Source organism: Manacus candei, unplaced genomic scaffold (assembly GCF_025592945.1).
Source record: "Manacus candei isolate 608988 ecotype Guabito, Panama unplaced genomic scaffold, ASM2559294v1 h1tg000049l, whole genome shotgun sequence".
Lineage (NCBI taxonomy): Eukaryota > Metazoa > Chordata > Aves > Passeriformes > Pipridae > Manacus > Manacus candei.
Genome location: NW_026138097.1, coordinates 27,256,698 through 27,278,960, shown reverse-complemented (window position 1 = coordinate 27,278,960; position 22,263 = coordinate 27,256,698). Strand labels below are relative to the sequence as shown.

General features: G+C 41.7%; 1 protein-coding gene across 5 annotated transcripts in view; it reads left to right on the top strand.

The window, feature by feature from the left end:
• FBXL7 (F-box and leucine rich repeat protein 7) overlaps positions 1-22,263 on the top strand; it is a 308,597-nt gene that overhangs the window by 110,918 nt on the left and 175,416 nt on the right. The window contains exon 2 of one of the 5 annotated variants that reach the window (XM_051799322.1): positions 14,915-14,983. The exons of 3 other annotated variants lie outside the window; for them this stretch is intronic. Coding sequence is in view for 1 of the 2 variants with exons in the window: in XM_051799320.1 (XP_051655280.1) it covers positions 19,598-19,634 (37 nt within the window). In the remaining variant the exon portion in view is untranslated. Of the gene's footprint in view, positions 1-14,914; positions 14,984-19,079; positions 19,635-22,263 lie in introns of those variants that run through there. One more of the 5 variants, XM_051799320.1, reaches the window with a different exon arrangement.

Below are 22,263 nucleotides of genomic sequence, written 5' to 3'. Positions count from 1 at the left end.
TATCCAAACCCAAGCGGGGTTGTCAGGAGGAGCATCTTAAAATGGGAGGACTATTAGTGAAAATAAAATTCTCAGCAAAATATGATTTTGAAAGTGTATCACATTCAGTAGTGGGGTTTTGCAGCTCTCTATTTTCTTGTACTGTAAGGTGTAACAAGAAATAAATATCCTAAAACACAAGCCCATCTACAGACCCAAAAAAGCAACTAATGTGAAAGAACAGTAACCCCAGCTCTGGGGGGTTTTTTGTGTTGTTTAAAGCCCTACATAAATCAAGAGGAGGCCCACAAAGGGAAGACTGGTTTCAGGGACTGGTCTTGATTTTCTGCTTTAGATAATCAAGATCAGGAATCCATCTCTAATTAAAGGCAAACAGAAAATATGTAGGATTTTCACATACATTCTTTTCATACTCATAGTTTAACGTGTTATGTAAACAGTATTCTTTTCCTTTTATTCAACTGTCTCAAATTATGTGCAGACAGCTTCAGCTGCAGGGAAAGGTGGGAGTATTTAGGATATCTAGAATTTAACTCCTTCAATCCTACAACAGAAAGACCTGTTTCTTTATCAGAGGTATTCAATAGAAATGTGATTTCTATTTTCAACAAAAACCATCAGTGATTCTGTTATGTGGGGATTTCTGGGGAGATTTTGTTTGATGGGGGGTTTTGGTGGTTTTTTGGTGGGTTGTTTTTGGTGGTTGGTTGTTTGGTTGGTTTTTGTTTTTGTTTTTGTTTTGTTTTGTTTTTAACTGAGTATATTGCAATAAAGATACTGGCCTGGTTTCTTTGAAAAAAACCCATGCTTTTAATTTTAATAAACACAGTGCTTTTTTTCTTGTCTGCTTCAGTTGTATCTCTGGTTCCTTTTGCAGTGATTTTCCATCAATATGTCATTCAAGTGAATGAAATTTAAGCAGGATGTGGGTTTTGTCGCTTTGATGGTGATGTAGTTTCCCAGATGTAAGTTTTTCATTAAGAAATTAATATTGGCAGATTGGGTATTACAGTAAACTGAACAAGCTTGAGTATGTGGTAGGACCACATAATTTTGCATGGTGATGTTCAAGTTCCCCTTTCTCCCCACACAGTGATGTCTGGGGTTGATTTACATAAATTCTTAGATTTCTAACAGCAACACCCTGTAAACTGAGCTATTCCTTATGCTTTTGGCTCCCTTTCTGAGATGTATTGCTGACACTTCCATCACTGAGTTGGTATAACCCAATGAATGTCTAGTCTGATGTCTAGTTTTTAACAGAGGGGAAGGTTTCTGATGATATATGGTGTTGTAATTAACTCTGTGACACCAAGATGAATGAAGATTAAAGTTTGGCTGAACTGGTTCTACCCTGAGATCCTCTTCACCTAATGCTTGGAGTACACTTACTGACACAACTTGATTTTGTCCGTGAAACCTGTTTTCCATAATTAGAGAAGCTAATGTTGAACTAAATGGTAAGCGCAGACACAGCCTTTTGCTAGGCCAGTTGTCCAGAATGGTTTTAAATCATAAGCTTTTAAGAAAGGTAATACTGAGGTAATTTCCAATCAATGAAAGGATTTGATACCTTCAGTAAAACAGTTTTCTCAGGAAAAAAATAATTAATAGCCAAATTCCTTGAATAAAAAAGTCAATCCTTTTCTAGCTTGATGTTAGAATAATAATAATAATAACTGTACAAGGAATACTGGAACATTCTTTTGTAATGACTATTTATTTCTGTGGGCTCTTGGTCTAGTAGTTAGAGGCTTCCTGTAAATAATTTACATTAATGTGGGTATTTTGGGGGTATGTATTTTTTGACAAGCTTGTTTAAAATAATAAAAGCAAACATGCACTTCTCACTTGGTTAATGCATCCTTGGTTCTGCCTTTTTCCTTCTCTTTTGTTCATATGCTCTTCACCATTTACTCCTGTGAAAAAAAGTGAGCAATAAGAAAAGACTGAAAGTGGAGAGCAGGCAGCTAGGTCTAAAATAATTCAAGAAGACATCACTGAAGAGTGAAGTTTAGCTTCATCAAAATGCAAGTAAATGGCCCATTCTTCCTGCAATGATATCAAATTGCATCCCCTCCACAAGACCAAGTACCTTTTGCTTTCTGACTGTTCTCAGCCCTGCAGCTGTTGCAGCACATGCCTATTCTTACTCGGATTTGCTGAGTTACTGACTCACCATGGTCTGCTTTCTCTGCTGCACTGACAGCCTGTGGGTTTTCCCTGTAGACATGACCTCACTGCAACCCTGTCTTTTTGTCTCACCATGCTCTGCTTTCTTCTGGGCACAATGGATTCCCTCTTTTCAGGGTTTGGTTGGAGGCACCAACTCCTGAAGAGGAGTGATTCCAGCTGAAGTTCAATGCTCTTCCAGCTCTGTTTTCTGCCCAAGTCCACTATATGAATGGTTTACCTTTTTGTATAGCAAGTCCTGCATTACTACAGGTCATAGCAGAGTAATATTTTAATGGTATGAGAATGACTTCATGAGTAACTCAACCCTCATGGATGGTGGGTGTCAGCAACTGCTCTTGCAGGGCCAGCCTAAGCTGTGCTTGCTTGCATGTCACAAACTTCATGGGTGTTGAGGCTAATGGAGGTGATTAAATGTGACAATAGTGTTAGTTAAAATAAATTCTAATTTTATTAGGCTTTTTTAGAGGTGCATTTTATGGCTAGTTTTTTTTACTATAGTACTCATCAATAAGAAATTAAACTGGCAAGTGGGTGAAATTGAGCTGCTCCGTAAGTTTTTCTACTTCTTAAATTTGACTTTAGGCAAGTTTCTGAATTACATACTTTGAAAAAAGAAACGTGACTTCTAACAACTAACCTGGTTTTTTTTCTATAAGGAATCCCATTAATATCTCACTTTTTACAGGTTTACCATAGTGAAAAAGTTTAATACTAAAATATTCAAGAAATCTTTTTTTTGTAACTTTAAAATTGGCAGTGAACAACCACTGTAATTTTAAAGTACCTATTTTGTATTTTGGTAAAGATTGTTGCAGCTTTGCTCTTCCAGCTGAAGAATATTTTTACTTTTTCTCTTTCCTATTTTCAAAGACTGTAGAATATTGTGAACAGTTCATTTTTTCCCTTGTTTATATATTTCAAGAAATATCTTAATTATTCAAAGAATAAATTAAAAAGAGGCCTTATGTTTTTTATAGTAGCACTTTTGCAAATATATTAATATTGTTTATTTTTTTTCTTTACTTTTTTTAGTAGTTTTTTACTCTGAGAGGTTTTTTGAGCTTCTTAAAACCATTTCTTCCATTCTTGTCCCTACCCACTGAACAATTGTCAATAATTTCCTAGAAACACTGTCCCAACGCCTTTGCTATGTCAGTTGCTGGGTTTGGGAATTTAAGGTTCAGATGTGTAAATCTAAAGTCACTTAGTATGAGACAGAACTTTTTTTTCTAGTCTTGAGTCTCCTACTGTGCATTGCTTGGTGTGGCCAATTATCTTCATAACTGAGATCCCCATTTGGTCTTGAGTAGCTGAAATCCTCATGAAATCCAAAATCAATGAGTATTTCCAAATAAGAAAGAGGTATTTATGTATAAACTGTATACACTGAGGGAATATACAGTATAAACTGAGGGAATGCATACTGGTATTTTTGAGTATGAACACACATAGGGATAAGCACTGTCCTGTACAAAGAACCCCCACTGCCTGACCTGCGCTTTTCTGAAGTCCAAGACGGAAAGAAAAGTTTGTGGAATTTAAACACCCCATGGAGTTCGAGTCTGTTGATAAAGTAAAGAAGAAATAAAAGCAAAGTCTGTGCAATTTTGAGTCATCTGCTAACTGACTATAAATCTACGGCAGTCTATTTATTACTTCCACCAAGGCTACAGTAACAGAAATGGGCAAGAGAATACAGTTGCCTGTGCCTGTATGCAGAGCCTATAGATGGGTCAAAAGCTAAACATAAATCAACAATATAGAGCTGCTGCCTAAAAGGCAAAGTTCACAATCCAAGGGAGAAATGGAGTAGTGGCTGCTTGTGAAGTAGCCCTCAGCACTGCATGGGATGGTCAGGTTCTGATAAGGTTTTAACTCGGATATTGTGCCCAGTTCTGGGTGCTGCACTTAGAGACACTTGCAGATTAAGGAGAGAAAGTCTAAGACCACTCGGGAGGATGATCAGGGTTCCTAACAACATTTTTCTCATGGAAGGACATAATGAAGCGGTTTCTTTCATCTCAGAGACAGGAAGACTGAGGGGGGAGGTATGATACCTGTGCTCATATGTGTAAGCACTTCATGTACACACAGGGTAGAACAAAATCTGGTCAGGTGGAACAAGATCAAGCTTGATATTAGGAAAAAGTTTCTCACAGCAAGCATATGGAAATACTGGAGAAATTGTCTTCATCGCAAAAGTCTCTGCAACTGGATTAGACAAACACCAGCCTGGAACAGTTTACATAGTGACTTCTGAAACTCTTACCAGCCTTGAGATTTCTGTAGGAAAATGACCTAAGTTTCCTCTTTCCTGTACCTGAATGTTTTTTTCCAAACCTTTCAGTGACACAGCCTATAAGCAATGATATCTACTTAAGCACCCAGTCTTTCTGTAATTTGTTAACAACACCAGGTTGTTTTCTTGTGAGAGCTTCTAAATTTTAAAAAAACTTTATAAATATCTAAAGATATACAATTGCCAAACTTTTAGCAACTTCTTCAGAAAGGCTTGTAGCAGGGACACCCATCCTGAATATGAAAAAATATGCCTCTAGGTGTAGTTGTAGGAAGTCCTAAGATAACTTGTAAGACCAGTTACTTTGCCTCCACCAACTCATCTGAAATAATGAAGTGCTTACAGAAAGCGCTTGGCTGTTATGTCTGATTTTTTATATTCTCTTGCCCTTTTCTGACTGTTTGAATTCAGACTTTTTCTTTTATTTTTCAAGGCAAAAGAGCACACATACTTCAAATTAATAATGATGCAATAATAAAGCTCAGTTGCACTGTTCGGACAAACATGGGGTGTGACTGTGCAGGGTTAGGAGTCCTGGGGTATTTGGGGCACTGTTTTACTAAACTGCAGGGGCCTCACTGTAGGCTGATAACTCATGGTGCCAGGTCAGTGGTGGGATATCTTCTTTAAGTGTTAGCCAGAATTTGTTGGCAGGCAGCAGGGAAGTGGATTGAGGCCTCAAAGGTCAGATGTTGTTCCAAGTTTGTCACAAATACACATTAGGGAACAGCAATGTGGGGGTGGACAGGGCTGAGCACTAGATTTAAGCAGGAGACTGGTGCCTGACTCCACCATCATTGCAGACAGGAGTGTGGATAAAAGAACACAAAACTACACTGCTGTTTTTCTTCAGACTTTTTAAATAATGAAATAATTGCAGAGCTGCCCATCATATCAATGTTAACGCAGCTCTATCCAGTACAGAAAACACAACTGCATACTTCATTAGTTTTGCGGCATGTCTGCTGAATTTCACACAGGCTTCTGATGCAGTTGCAAGCAGGACAGATTTTCACTGCCTAAGAAGAAGGATGTTAATTCTCTAAATGCTCTATAAATTCAGACCAGCTATGTTGCCCAGTACACTTCCTATCCAGCAGCATGGATTACCGTGTTTGCTATTTAGTGAGACTGTGCAACCTTAGTCATTTCCTCTGGTTTATTCCCATTGCATTGCACTGGATACACCACAGTTGGATTAGAGATGTTGTGGGGTGCATTCCCTCCTATTCCCTTTCTGTTTATGGACCTACTGTCCATAAAGTTGCATAATCCTTGCTGAATATGATGATGCTGTCTGTCTCCACAATCTCATGCAGTGGCAAGTTTCACAAAGCTTACATGAGGTGGTATAGTATGATTTTTCATCAGAGGGACTCCTGAGCCTATCTTTCTGATTTTCTTTCTAGAAAGTTTTGGTTCCTGCACCTTGGTCTCTTAAAAATAATAGCTTTGAAGCATGTGGAGCTGCTGGCAGAGGGGAAGTGGGGTGGGGGGACAGTTTTCCTGAACATATCTGTAGACTTTTGGCTGGCTACCTGTGGGACTGTGTGGAGGTAAAAGCATCCTTATAGTCTTTTATCCACTTTCTTCCTTAAGGTGGTGTCCATATTTCACCATCGTAACAAAACTAGTCAAAGTATTAAGTAAAACAGATGCGCTCCCATCTCTAGTTGTCTAGGTTTTAGTATTTAGGCAACAAGTATTATATGTGCCTAAAACTAATTCAGGTCAGGATCACATTCTTCTGCAGCAAGATTGGTGGTGTAGGAGTAGTTATACAGTAGGGAACAAACTATGATGAGTACTCCTCTTGGTATATCTCTACTTCTTGAAGGGACAGTATTTGATCCAGTGTTCGCAATAAGGGTTGAGGATTATCCTCCATAGAGGCATACCCTTGGTCTCTCAGCTGTGAGTGAAGCCAGTCCAATGGAGATCCTGCTTCTACCACTGCCCTGAGTGTCTGCAGTCTGTGGCAGGAGAAGCTGATGGTGAGAGAGCCACTGGAACTTCTTGTGTCTCTCCCAAACACTCCTTTCAGAAGGACTTGAGCATGCAGAAGTTTCTGCTGAGAAAAGGCCCATATGGCACAAGGCTTCCTGAGTTTTTCAAGTGGCTCTTGAGTGTCAACGGGATGCCTCTATGTGCAAAATGTTAGGTCAGTCTGTTGTGTCAAGGCCAATGGCATTCTGGCTTGTGTCAGCAATAGTGTGGCCAGTAGAACCAGGGCAGTGATTGACTCCCTGTACTCAATACTGGTGAGGCTTCACCTCGAATCCTGTGTTCAGTTCTGGGCCCCTCACTACAAGAAAGACATTGAAGTGCTGGAGTGTGTCCAGAGAAGGGCAATGGAGCTGGAGAAGGGGCCGGAGCACAAATTTTATAAGGATCAGTTAAGACAGCTGGGATTGATCAGCCTGGAGAAAAGGACACTGAGAGGAGACCTTATCGCTCTCTACAGCTGCCTGAAAGGAGGGTGTAGCAAGGTGGGGGTCGGTCTCTTCTTCCAGGTAACAAAAGACAGGACAAGATGAAACGACCTCAAGTTGTGCCAGGGGAGGTTTAGATTGGATGTTAGGAAAAATTTCTTCACAGAAATGGTTGTCAAGCATTGCCCAGGGTAGTGGTGGTGTCATCATCCCTGGAGATATTTAAAAGACAGGCAGATGTGGCGCTTGGGGATGTGTTTTAGTGATGAACTTTGCAGTGCTTGGTTAAAAGTTGGACTTGATGATCTTAGAGGTCTTTTCTAACATAAGGGATTCTATTATTCTATGACACAGAAATGCAGTGTCTACAGTCCTTAAACCACACTGAATTTTGTGGCATGGGAGTGAAAGAAAAAGGCTTTGACCTTGTTAATTGAGCCAATGAATTTTCTGTGGCTGGCAATATTACATCATCTTCATGTCATTTTTATAGGACCTTTCTAACTCTAGTGATATTGTAAACTACGGCACAAGGTGCATTTTCGAAGCTCAAATCTGAAACTTCTAAGCAATTTCTTTCCTAAATTTGAGAGTGGTGATGGTAGGTTACCGGGTATTACTGCAACTAGAATAGAGGTTAACTCTGGATAGAAATAGGAAAAAAACTTTTGTATATTTGTATATTTTGTATATTTTTTGTAATAGCCTCAATTTGACTAATCTAAACAGTTTCATACCTGGATACCTTGGGTAAGGGAGGCAGGCTGTTAATTTTTTTTTATTTTTTTTAGTTGCCAATTATTGGCAGCCCTTTATCAGCTTCCAAGAAGCAGTCAACAAAGGAAGTAAAATAGAACGGTTAGAATGTTAATTAAAAAATATATATCCCTGATCTTTCTGTATGGATTTATCTTTTTCCCCATGAAGGAAAATCTCTCAGAAGTGTAGGAGATAAGAGCAGCTGAGATGGAACATAATAATTCCTTCAGATGCAGTATCATATATTTGGGAAAAATTTTTAAAGTATGTTTTTAAGTTTTGAAAGTTAGGTGGGAGGTTAAGTATTCAGAGGAACACACATATCTTTAAATAGATACAGAAAAATTCTAAAAGGAGTGATTTTTTTGTTTGTCATATACATGCAGTTATGCATACATGCAAACCCACACTTCATTTAACTTTCTTATTGATAATTGCTGAAGGCCAAAATAATAAAACCTTGATTAGCTGCTCCTTGGAAAGCAGCCTTCTCCTTTCAGATGCCTCTGGCAGGAGAGAGCATAGTTAGTGCAACAGACCACTGCCGGGTTGAAAATGCTGCCAGTATAGACGATAGCAGCGCTTTTCGCTGTGGAAATACTTTGTAGCTTGAGTCATGCCTTACCCCTTCAGACATGCTCGGTACAGCTCCCCCCATCCCCCTTCTCTCAGCCTTCCTAAAATGCCTTTCCCGCAACAGGGAGGGATCCTGTGTTGAGTGTAAACATATAACTCCACCTATTTCCCTTTTTGTTTTGCTTCATTTCAGGTTTTCAGTACTGTTTAAACATAACATACAACATATTGCAGAACTGGCAATCCTTCCTACACTTCTTTAAAAGTTCAGATATTTAGAAGTAAACTTAATACTTTCTTTTGCCCACATTTCTACTGCACAAGTCCACATAAGATGAAGTAAGCTATAGTTACTGGCATCTTGAATTTTTTTAATAAGATCATGTCAGAGGATTCCTTCCTTCTCTCCACTTCTCAAAGTCTTCAAACTTCTTAAAAGTGTCAGAGGAAAGAAGGAAGTGTGTGATACCAGTTGAATCACTTATTTATAGGCTCATTGTTCTTCTATTGATTTTTATTTTCATTTTCACTTGGTCTCTCCTAGCTCCTTGCTGAAATAGCAGAAACATCTGTCTCTCTTTTTTCATTGAGGAGAATCATTTATGAGTCCCAGATTTACCAACAGTATCAGTTACATCCAGCAAACCTCACTCCTCGTCTTCTTAATTACTTTCCATCTGCTTTTCCCTCAGTCATCCTGGTTAGCAGAAAAATGCTGACAATCAACACTAATGCCTTCTTAAGTTAGTTATTTAGTAAGTCAAGCCTTTTGCAGATACAATTTCAATAAATATATGGGTTGTTAATTTTTTTTGTAGAAAGAGTTGTCTTTGAATTGGACCTAGCTGAAAAATAAAATACAACAACTCCAGAAGCTGGTGACAGTATGGGAGGGGGGAGTGGTTTGCTTCTTTTTTTATTTTATATTTTATTTTAAACTGACTGATGATCTTAGCCTCTGCTTTGAGCTTTTAAGCTGAAAGAAGTACCATTTGGGGCCGGTAGTTGTATGCTCAACCCAAGGAAAGAGTAGAGCTCCAGAAGTTGCTGTTAGAAGCAGCTACTGTGGTCAGAAGGTGATGGTCCTATTAGCGTTTGCTCTTGTCTTTTTTTTGTTATTGTTTTTTTGTTTTGTTTAAGTGAACATTTATATTCTTCTTTTCCCATGACTTTTCCCTCTTTTGGCTAGGTTGCTCCTTTGGTCTCCTACTGGGAAAGCAGCATTGAACTTACAGTGCTGAAAAGATGATTAATGATAGGCAAAACTGCATACAACATGCAGTTTATTTGAGGGGGAGGAGCATGCAGTGAAATGCTGCATTAGAGAATTCTAGGCAAATGGTGTGTGAAATTGGTGACAAATTGCTCTCATTAAATTCACTAAATGAATGCTTTCATGAGAGCATTGGCTTGATATCACCATGTATAATGTAACTTCTACTTAAAATTGCGTGTGCTGCTATTCTTATCTTTTAAACCCTTGTAACAGCTCTAACTTCCTGATAAAACCAACCATTGTAGCTGTCTTCACTGTTCAGTACATGGGATATGAAGGGAAATTGCTGAGAGTGATTTCCATGAGTAGTTCTGAATTATTCATTAATTTATTCATTACCATTTTGAACCCAGTCACCAGAGTTCATAAATGCCAAGAAATGGATTTAGAAATTCTTAAAGTTCCTCAGACTCTTTAACTTGATCCCCATCAATGAAAGGGGCAGTAAAAAGACAAAAGCCACAGAACCCTCTGTTTTAGAAAATGCAGCTTTGGAAGGGTTTGTGTGGATGCTCTGTAGTCAGCCTCAGGCAAAGCCTGGGGTGTACATTAGAGTATTGTTTGGGGCCTTTAAGCTCCTCTTGCTGACTTTAAACTGAAGTACCTTGCGGAGAGTACCTGCGATCCCTTCCAACAATAAACACTATGGGTGTGAATGCACCTGTAGTAGGTGGCTGGCACAAGCACTTAGGAACATAAGCATCTGTCTAGGTTTTAGTTCACATAAATAAAATATAGCCACTTAGATTTGTCAAGCTGCCATAAGGCAAGTTATTTGTTTTATTTTCTACCTTGAGTATGAGTGTGATCACATCCTCCCCACGGCCACAAACTATGCAGTCCAGTTTCCCACATTTAGGGAAGCCTCAGATGAGCTCCATTGCCTTGGAAAACCGTTTCCCTGAATATAGTGTCTCTCTGATGTAAAAATCTAGATATTCTGTGACTGTGATCTGCTGAGGCTAAAGCTTAGGTGGGAGGTTGCACTCTGCACTGTCATCAGGTGTCTCTTTGAGCCAAGTTTTGTCGTAATGAAATGGATAGACTACTTCTGGAGCTGTCAGGAAGGGGCATGTTGTGTAGTGAAGGATGGAGTCTCACAAAACAGAAGCACCAGTGAAAATCAAAGTGAAAAAGTAATGCTTAGGGACATTGGCTCACTTCGTAGTAAGATTCCTATAATATTTCTTTTAACATACAAAGGACATGCACAAGAGATTTAATATGTTTGAGTAAAAATATTTAGAATTGTAGGTCTGAATGTTAGAAATGAAGCAATGACACTTTGTTTCCCAGAAGCAATTGACTGATTTAATTAAGCCAGAAATTAGCCTGTTAGATGATGGCTCATAAAATTTCTGGAAATATCATATGCATGCTAATTGTGCTGGCTTTACATGTGGACACTGTCCTTATGGCAAATTTCCAAATTAGTCATAGGCATATGGGACAAGGCAAGCTGTCTGGGGGGGATGAAAGCTGAAGAAAGCAGGGGGCCTTTTCGCTGAACCTGATGCACTGAGTGCTAGAATCACTCTGCCTATGGAATCTTTGCCATAGGCAGATAAACTTGGTCTCTTATTATGTGAAAAACCTCCTAGCAGAGCACACAAACAAGACTATCCTATTGTGCAAGGGGCAGTATAGGTGCTCTTCATGGGCTGTTGCTTGAACTGTTCCTTTGCATCCAGACAGCTGCCATTGGTGTCCTCTGCAGGTTCATGGCTGATGTTCAAACCTTGTTTTTGTTTCAACAGGTAAATGCTAATGTTTGCATAGACATGTGCTTTTCCTTCACTGTATCACAGTAGTCCAGCCTGCAGCACTGAAAGGGCTTCTTGTTTGTGCTTCTTCAAGCACCCATTTTTCTCAGAGTACACACTGCTGTTTACAAACCAAATTCTGATTCTTAGTTAAGAGTGAAGGATGTGGTGAGAGTGGCATTAGCATTACTGACAACAGAGTCACCATTTGTTGGCTTGGCCTTTGGGACAAGGTACTTGCTTTCAATGGGTGCAAGCTCCATCTGTGAGTTGGGTGACCCAGTGACTGGACAAGGTACGATTCTGCCAGGCCTGTGAGGAGATCTAGGGTCAGCAAAGAGACTTTTTCCTGCCCCTCACTAAGCCTCGTGCAGAGCTATCTGTGGATTTTTCACCTAAAACTGAGGAAAGTTAAGCCAGGCTCTGAAGGAAGTCCAGAATGGTTGTGCAGAGATTGACACCATGAAGGGAAAACAAGGCATTTTGGCTGCAGGCTGGACAACTCAAGTGTGATGTCTCAGAATGTTTTGAAACATAACAGAACTTTCTGATAGAAACTTGGTGAAACTCCCTTTCATGTGGCTAAATTTTTCTGCCTCTCCTTATGAAAAGAAGAAAGAACTGAGAGGGAGCCCATCAGGGCTGAAAAATTCAAGAGCCACTGCCTGTGAAATTTCTTAGAATGTTTTGCATTAGCATCAGTCTGAGGCAGAAGAATGGAACTGGCAGCAGCAGTGGCAAGAGACCATAAGAAAATTGGTTCAGGGAATACTGACAAAGACTGAATATAGAAGGAAGTTACTAGAGATTAGTTCTGAGGAGAAAAAAATTGTGGAAATGTGAGAGTTTACTGGTTACCAGCTTGGGAGGTAAGAGAGTAGAGGCAGGAAGCAGGGAAGGAGGACCAGAAGGGTGAAAGGGAGCTTTGTTGAGTGAAGTATCTGACATACATGGGGCCAGAGAAGCAGATGGGAAGAAAGGATGTGAAATGAGGCATTGGTGTGCATGTGGTGTGGCACTGTTTGTATAGGTAGTGGTCAAAGCAGAAGAAATATGCTTATAGAGATACAATGGTCAGAAGAAGCTCAGTCTAATGCAACATCCTTTATCCAGCACCCTGTGATCCTGCAACATCTGCTGCTTCTTGAGAGAAGATACACATCACAAAAAAAAATGCTTTACCTTTCCCCAGTGTTAGTTCCTGCAGGCTGTTTCTATACAGGGGTTTCCAGAGTTTGTCCACATCCCTGTTTGGGGAGTGTCCACAGTGTGAGTGTCAGCTATGCATAATCCAGGCCCAATTCTCACCCTGCTCTGATTTTCACAAACCAGAGTCCCAAGAAGGAGGCCACAATTTCTTTCCGAGAAGTGTAGACACAGCTACGGTGCTTGGAAAGTCTTATGTTGCCATCAGTACTTCTTTTAGTCCAACTAACAGCAGTCTGTTTAGCAGACCTTAGGCTTCCAACCCTGAAAATCATTGCTAGATGTCAACGAGATGAGGCAATGTATCTTCTTAAGTTCATTCTTTTCTCAGTTCTTGGAGAACACACGAGCCAATACTGTGTTTTAAAGCCAGTGAAAAGCCTCTGTGTTAAAACTGCAAGGTCAGACATAAGCTGTGAAATGCCAGAATTAATTTTGCCTCTACAGTCCTACTATGTCTCGTTGTGCCTATGCATTAAAATTTTACAATTTACATAATTTCAAACTGCTCCTGGGAATGAAGTGGTTTTGCAGCATTGGTCGTAGGCCTCAGGCTTGTCTGTTGTGGAAGGTGTATTGTGGGCAAGGAGGGAGAATTCAGGGTGGTGATTGTGGAGTCGCACACAGTCTTCATTCCTGTGTTTTCTAACACTTGAGACTTAGAGGCTTGACTTTTCAAATCCACTGTTCTTTTCAACAGATTTTATTTGTAATGTAAAACATGTTTCAACACAGTCTAAATTTTATTTATTGCTTTTGTTGTTGGAAGAAGGGAAAAATCAGGTCTGAGTGAGGATTTCCTCCTGTAAAACTGAAGAAAAAATCAGCAAAAATGTCTTAAAATCTCAGGTTGGTTAAAAACTTTCAAAGATTTGCATTAGTTGAACTTCTGAAAGAAGTTTAAAATAAAAGTGGATCTTTAAATGATAGAACTGCCTATACTTCATCTGTTCTGCAATCCCACCAGACAAACCTATCATAAGACAAACTCGTTGAAGTCCAAAATGTTCTAGAACTTGAACACCACCTTGATTTAATGCATTTCAACCAGACCTATTGAGGTCATTGTGGGACCAGAGCCTTTGCTTGGCTGGAGCAGCCTGACCTCATGCAAGTGGATGCTATGAGAGTTCTCAGCCAGCAGAACAGGCTCTACTGAAAGCTCCTCCTAAAAATACCGTCTGAGCTATCCTTAGATCCTGCAGCTTTTTAGCCATGTAGATCAAGTCACTCATAATTATACTAAAGCTTCTAATGATAAAATGGCACAAACTCTCAGGTCATAGGGTAATGAGGCCATAACTTTTATCTGTAATGATGAAGAGAATCCAGACTTTTTCTTCCTTTAGGAGGTTCGCAGTAGTAACTTATCATTTTGTAGTTAATGAAACAATATGCTTTTGATAATGGCTTTAAGTTGCCAGCAACATATTAGTCAAATTTCTTTTGGATTCTTTTTCACTTTACAATGCCCAAAAGCAGTCAACACAGATATTATCATGAAGCATTCACAAAATATATGCAGCCCCATGAACATGGTGATGTAAAAGTAGACTTAATTAGAAAAATATTACTTGGCTTCTGCTGTCATTAAAAGGATACTGATTTCTTTTATCATTTTATTCAAAATCAAATTGTGAAATGAAATACTTAAAATGTCTCAAGCAGGAAAAATCAAAGCTTCCTACACAAAATAGAAAACTAGTCCTAGTATTGTTGCTGGAATTTTAAGGCCTGGCATACAACTGGCTTTTGAATTGAACTTCCACATAAGGCTACTTGGAAGTAGGTGGAAGTTTTTGGTTTGTTTTTCTTTTTTTTCCTCAAAGAGGAAAGCTTAGACTGAAACTGAATAAAAAAACCCCACCAAAACAACTGTGGCAAAAATCTCAGAGCCAAAATATTCAGGCTTGGAATTGCTGTGATAATGCCTTATGGAAATAGTTCTGCTGCTTTCAAATTTTTTTATTTTATTTTCTTTATCCAGAACCCTTTGCTTGGCTACTTCTTCCAAAATCGCTGTGGTTTTGGTCATGGAATAGAAAAATGGTGCATCATGAGACATGTAATGCACCACAAAAGGAGGTCCATAATGAATAGAGATGTAGTACAAACATTCCCAGTAATTATTGTAGCAACACATCCAAATAGAAACATTTTGGCCCATAGCTTTCTTATTCTTCCTCAGCTGTAATAATTTCTAAGTTCCTCTTGCTGTGACAGGATACAAGTCTAGGAAAAATGTATTGATGTCTTCTCATGAAGAAGAGAAATATAGGAAGGCACGTCTCATATGTAACAACAGATCTTTCCATCTTGCAAAACCAGCATCTCTTCCTCTCTTAAGGGGGGGTCGTACTGCTTATATAAGAAGCAAAACCCCCCAAAATTTTTCTTGTCCTTACAGAAAGCACTTCATCTCCTTTGGATCATTGAAAAGATGGCAGAACTGATGTGCTTTTGCACCATTTTCAAGGTGAGAGTATCTTAAAGGATTATTGTAAACTGTTTTGCAGAGGAATTACATGATGTGGTTCAGGCAGCTTAACTCAGTCACGGCCAAGAGACTCCTACCATTCCTTTGTATTTATATATAAGGATACTATGTAGTTCAAGCTGAATAGACTCAGTGTATAAGATATGGATGAAATGGAAGACAAACAGAAAAAAAGGAAAAGACTACTACGTAACTTTGCCAAGAATGAGTGAAACACCTCTTAAATTGTTAAAAGAAAATATCTTCTTAAGTCTCATCTGCAGTCACCATAATGGTACTAAGTCCCAAACCATATGGCTGGGCATAATTGGTCTCCCAGGCTCCCACAGTGAATCTCACAATGAACCAAGTGTTTGATAAATACTGAAGGGCTATAAGATGACTTGGTCCTAGTTGGAAATTGTAGGCCCTCTTTGAACTAGCATTTCTCAGCTTCTTTGCTCATGTTGATGCTTTGAGGCTTATGAAGCTCCAAGACTGACTGTCAGTCAGTTACCCATTGTCAGCAGTATCATCTGTGACGAATACATTTCTGCTGAGAGTTTTATGTCTTTGTACCAAAATGAATTTGGTACTTTACTACTTGTCCCCGTGTGCCCCATCTCATTGTCCTATAAAAAGAGTCTAACAAGATGTGCAGCAGCAATTTTTAGTCCTTCATCAGAAAGCCGTGTTCAAATTTCCTAAATCAAGACCTTCTTTCCCCTCTAGGCTTTTCTTCTGGATGTTTTTTGTTTGTTTGTTTGTTTGTCTTTTTTGGTTTTATTGTTTTGTTTGCTGAGATTGTTTGGTTGGTTGTTTCTGCTTTTTTTTGTGGGTTTTTTTCCCCTTTCATTTTGGTTCTGGTCATAGTGGAATATTCCTAGGATTTGTCATAAACTTGATGGAGTGGTAACTTGTTTGTCTAATCTATTTATTCTTTACAGGGCTCCCTCGACACCTGAACTTCCTGTCTCACAAAGCACCAGTGCATTTTTGATAAGCAAAATTACTATGTGGCAAAAGGAGTAATTTAGTTGTGGTGCATCAAATGTGAATTTGGATGGAAACTGCTATATTCCATCTCAGGGAGACTTTTTTTCCTGAATTATGTAAAATTATTTATGTACAGGTATGCATTTGGGTCTGTGTGAGATGATGTTCCCAATTGCCCTGAGAAATTTCTCTCTTTTATGCAATAAAGGTTGCTGCAGGAAATGCACAGCTTTCTAGGAGTTAGAAGTGGGATCACTGGCCTTCCTGGTCCTATGACCCACACAGGAAAATTTTAAGGCGGTTGACTGCCACGGGATACAGAGCACATAATGTGACACGAGTCGCTGAGAGATTGCCTCAGTGCATACTCCCATCACTGTATTTCAGGCTAAAATTAAGCACAGCTGGACTGCACATGGAGCAGGGACACATGTTGTTTTCAGTCTGCATGTGCTCTCCCACAGCTGGGGAGCAGCATTGCCCCTCAGTATTGGCCAGGGGGAAGATGCTTGGGCATGCCAGCCACAGCTGCCCATTGCTGAATTGGTACCCATTTCAGCCTCAGGTAATTAGCCCAACTCTTACTGAAAACGCACTTTTGAAAAAAAAATAACGTGCCATCCCCAAAACTTCAGCTTTTAGACACCTTCTCTGTAGTGCTCTCAGTGTTGATACTTTTGTCTCTGCAGTTCTACACGCCATTTGTGTATGTTGACAAAGATGTAATTTGCTCAGAAATATCTGTTCATGCAGTAAGCTGTATGAGGAGTGGCTGAGGTCACTTGATCTGTTCAGCCTAGAAAAGAGGAGACTGAGGGGAGACCTCATTGCAGTCTGCAACTTCCTCATGAGGGAAAGAGGAGAGGCAGGCACTGTTCTCTTCTCTGTGGTGACTGGTGGCAGGACCCGAGGGAATGGCCTGAAGTTGTGTCAGGGGAGGTTTAGGTTTGACATGAGGAAAGGGTTCCTCACCCAGAGGGTGGTTGGGCACTGGAACAGGCTCTCCAAGCCTGATAGAGTTCAAGAAGTGTTTAGATGATACTCTCAGGCACATGGTGTGACTCTTGTGGATGGTCCTGTGGAGGGCCAGAAGCTGGACTCAATGATCCTTGTGGGTCCCTTCCAATCTGGCATACTCCGTGATTCTGTGAATCTGTAATTATCTTATGTGTGTTGTGATATGTTTAGAAAGAGATGCTTTTTCATAGATAAGATCATAGGGCAGTGCAGGGAAAACTGCTCAACTCATGGTTTAAATCAAATCAGGATTAAAGCAGTTTTGTCTTTTTAACAAGGATATGTAATGACCTGGCAATCAATAAGCTGTATGCCAAGGACCAGTATCAGCAATACAGCACATAAAACACAATAATAGATACTTACAAAATGTCAATAGAGAGCTATAAACTCCTAAAGATCCATTTATGACTAATCCTGAAGAGTCTTAGTCTCACATGTACATGGCTGTGGGCATACCACTTCCCAAGCTGTGTGGGCTACAAGTACACATCCCTCTTCTGGAAGTGTGGGTCCCCCTCTTTCCACACACCTCCTGCATTACCTGTGTCACTCACATTTCAGGTATAGTTACATGTACCTGTGCTGCTCCCTATGCTAATGTACTTGCCACAACATCCCCTGCACACCTGGAGTGTAGATCCCTGCTTGTTGCACTCTGACCTCCCACGAGACAGAGAGGCAGCACCGTCTGGCCAAGAAAGAGGTGAGATACCAGTGTCAAACCAGGCTGGACTGCTGCTCTGTGCCTGCTCCAGGGTCTCTCTCCACCTATTTCAAACTTTCATCTTTCTTTTTCACTTTTTTTCAATCAGACTCTTTTTCCAAAAAGCCTTTGGTAACCTCTGATGATGGGTAACCATTGTCTGCAGAAAACGTCATTTGTATTTTTTGGTAGCCTGTTGAAGGCAAGCATCCTTTTAGGACTGGCAGTTTCAGTATTAACCTGTCCACACATACAGTTTACCCTCACTCCCAATTGGCAGCCTCTCTTGATATCCAGCCCCTTTTGCCAGGCAGAGGTGGTGTGGACTCCTGTGCAGTAGTGAAAACCTTGCTTCCAATTCTGTTGTTTGGATGGGCTGCTCTCCAGAAAGGCACTTATCCCATAAATGATGTCTACTGAACACACTCCACCATTTCAGATACGTGAAGTCTTGTTAGATGACCTTGGTAATGACAGGTGAGTCCCTGTCAGAGTTTGTAATAACAGCCCTAACATTTGAGCTGAATGGGCATATATTGCTTCTGATTTCCTGACAATCTCAGTGGCCTTGGGAGTTTAGGAGTCTGTCTTTTGGGGTGAAAGAAGAATCTGGTTTTTAAGAAAGCTGAAATAAATAGAAACATCTCTTCCCAAAGTGCCAGCCCTATAGCATACCTTGAGAATTAATTTTGGGGCTGTTAAACAGTTGGTTATTTTTCCTTCGATATGGCGCACAAAGACCGGGAATGATTCACTGGAGTTGAGTGTCTGTGGAAATAGTATTTGCAAGGCGAAAACGGCTCGAACTCTGGAGCAGCCGGAGAGAACTAAAAGTAAACGGCCCGCGAGCGAGGCTTCCTTCTACACATGGTCACTTTCTGAGAACTCCTGTAAGTGCACAGCGCTGGGGGTGCCGCAGAAGTGCCCAGCCCTGACCCGTCCGTCGGAAGGACACCGGGGCAGTGCCGCCCCGGGCGGGTTTCTGCGAGCCGCCCCTGCCCCCGTCCCGCACCGGGCAGTCCGGGGAGGGGCCGTAGACCCCCGCCTCGGGGCACGGCCGGGGAGAGCCGAGCAGGGCCGGAGGTCAGCGGGGCTGGGGCTGCACGGAGAAGTGCAGGGGGGGCGAGCCAGGGGGCGGCCCCTGGGGCGTCCCGCTGGGACACACCGGGGAAGGCGGGGGAGAGTGGCCAGGGGAGCCCCCGTGCCGGGCGCTGTGTCTTTAAGGGCAGGGGCCGCTCTGGGCTCCATCCCCTCTCCCTCCCTCCATTCTCCATCCCCTCCCTCCCCCTGGCCCGGCGGCGCAGGGCGCCGGGAGGAGGCGCCTGCCGCTAACAAAAGTCTGCGGCGGAGGTTCTCCCCTTTCTCCCTCCACGGGCAACAAGTGGCTGGCGGCGGCCTCCCGGCGGAGGCGACAACAGCGGCAGCACTGCGAGGAGGAGCAGGAGGAGGAAGGCGGAGCGGCGCTGAAGCATCGGAGGAGCCCCAGCGCCGGCCGCGGGGCGGTAGAAGCAGCGCCCGGAGGTCGTCCCGCCCGCCCTGCTTGTGGATTATAACTGGAGCCGCCTCCCTTGCCCTGACACCCCGGCTGGAAACCGGGGCGGGGAGGGCGCCCCGAGACATCGTATTTTTGATTCTTTCCCTTCCCTCTCCCCCCCCCTTTTTTTTTTATTTTTATGTTATCTTTTTGGAGGGGGCAAGGGAGGGTGTCGGCCACCCGAGAAGAAACGGAGGAAGTTACAAGGCTGTTTTGAACATGTCGCCGTGAAAACTCTTGGGAGCTCTTTCCCCAGCACTGCCCCAGGGCTCCACTCCATCGCCCGCCGTCGCTCGGCGCCCCGGGGCAGAAATGCTGAGCGGCGCCGTGGGAAAGCGGCGACGAGCATGAAGCCAGCAGGATGGGCGCGAACAATGGCAAGCAGTACGGCAGCGAGGGTGAGTCGGGGGGGCGGGAAGAGGGGTGCTGGAGTAGCAGCGGCAGTCGTCCCGGCCGGGAATGGGGGTGACCGGGCGAGGAGTCACTCCCCTCTCCGGTCGGGACGATCCACGACACGGTCCTTGGGCTCCCGCTGCGCTACGACCCTCAAAAACAGCCTTTTTATTTTTTTTTTCCTAGATAAGACTTAAGTGCTGTCTCAGTTTATGCCGTTGGGGCAGCTGTGCGGCTTGCGATGCGAAGGCAGCTCAGGGGTTATGGCAGCGTTAACTTCGCTAAAAACTTGTAGAGCGCTCTTTGTAATCCTATTCTACTCGTCTTTATATCCCAGGATCCTTATATTATGCAGTATGGTATATGACTGCTTCCTGTCTGAACAGAAAGAAGAAAGTTAACCCCAGCAAGGGTTGGAGAGAGAGTTAATGTTCTCCAGCTGTTATCCATACATTGTACTCCTGCAATTTCGCTTCAGTGAAACTTTAGTGGGTTTGGTTTTAGATATACAGGGCCTGATTCGTTCTTGTGGAAACCTATTAATCTCGCTGGAGTTGCATCAGGGATGAATTTCAGCTGCTTTGCTGCTGATGTGAAGGACTACTGGAACAGTCAGCTGGTGTTAGGCAAACCAATGGCAACTACAGAAAGTTTGTCTTTCCTGCCAGCCAGTTTTAAGCTTTCTTTAACTTCTAGCTGTGTTGTATATAGGTTGCCCTGCAAGTATTTAGGCAACTTTATAGGATATATGACTTCCCCTCGAAATATTGGGCAATCATATAGGATCACCACCGCTGCCTCCTCCCTTTATTTTTTTTGTTGTTGAGGGTTTGTAGGTGGAGCGAGGGAGATGGTCCTCAGGTCGGCTCCATTGTTTGGGAGTTCAGACGGCAATTGCCAAAGAATATACCTCTAGCATCCAAAATATGCATGAAGATTGTGAAAAGGAAAAGAGAAAAACACTTTTAGAGCAGATGCCACAGTTCTTTTCATTTGTTACCAAATGAGCTCTGCTTTCTGAGAGGTTGAAGAAGTTAGAAGCTTTAAGCTAAAGATATTCTTGCTGGTGTGGGGTTTCATTGACTTGATACTATCACTAGAATAACTTCTGCATATATGGGGTGAACCTAGAAGTTGCAATCAGGGCCTCTTTGGATACCTTCTGAAAAGGGAAAGCTTACTTTTTCACCGGAGTTGAAAGGATCAGTGTTGTTCTGGTCACTTGCAAAAAAAATTGTGTTGCTGAGGGGCGTTTACCTCAATGATAGGAAGGCATGGATGCATCCCTGATCTTTCTTGTGAATTCAGAGGACTGCTCACTTCAATAAATGTACAACTTTTGGGAAGGAATGTGACTGACACTGAATCTGTTGCAGCCCTTGGTGAAGGGAAGAAGAGCTTTACTGTTCCCCAACTACCTGATAGGGACTGTGAGGAAAAGGAGGATTCGTGCAACTAGGGTGTTCTTAATTCACCTCTCTCCTCCATTCAGAGTGGAGATTGGATCCTGGGAATGCAGACAACATGGGGGATATTAATCTTAGTTCACACCATTACCTGTGTTGAAAAGTAGGTAGAAGAGTGGTTTTAAAATAAAATAAATTAAAAAAAATCCCAAACTGCATGGCCAAAACTTTGATCTTCCAGTTTAGGTAACTTGTCCAAGGCATCATTAATGTGCTTATAGATCTGTGTTTCTTGGCAACTCCAGTGCATCATCAATCACTGAGGAAAAATTGAGAAGCTCTTGTTTGCTACTTTCTTTCTGGGCGATGCAAAGGAGTACAAATCTAAAACTGATAAAGGGAGGCCTTTTTTCACCTGGGGCTTTTGGTACCTTTGACAATTGAACTGCTTAAGGGCTGTAACACTTTGCTCTTTAATAGGAGGTGATTGTGATCGCTAGAGGAGGGGTAGCAGTAGCACTCTGAGGAATCGCCCAGTTGCTGTGTGCTTTAAAAGCAACCTGAATATCCGTGTGGAAGTTCATGGAGTGGCGTCTGTGGTTGGGGCTGTGGCACATAGTTTGCAGCATAGTGGGCATTGTAGGCTGATGTTGTACTACGCTGTGCCATTTTAGGGCTGGATAAAAGTACCTTTTTTAGCTGAACTTCTTGAATGCTGTTTTTTCTTTCGCTACTTGCTGATACCTTAAGGGAGATTTCAGGAAGACAATTGCAAATGGTTTTGAAAATGGCTGCTGTTTTTCACACAGCCTTTCCATCCACTGTGGAACTGCAGAACTTCAGGAATTTGCCCAAATTGCTTCTCATCTCAAAACTGAAGAGATAGATACATTATGGCGAGGATAACTCCTGCTCAAGATAAAACTTCTAAATCAGGAAATAACCTTTATTACTCGGAAATTGGGTGTTATGTGGATTGCTGCATTGTTACACTGATGAGTACTAAACACTTATTTTTGAAATTGACATAGGCAGTAATCTCAGACAGCTAAGTGGGACTTACCACATAAAGGCACTACAGTGTAGTTTATTTATTTGCTTGTCCAAGGCTTTATTGAATAGAATTTTATTGGAAACTACAATTGTCATGTTAGATGGACAGGAGAGTTGATGTTTGAGGAGTTCAAAATTAGTTTGTTTACAGAGTCTGATGAATCATTTCCAGCAC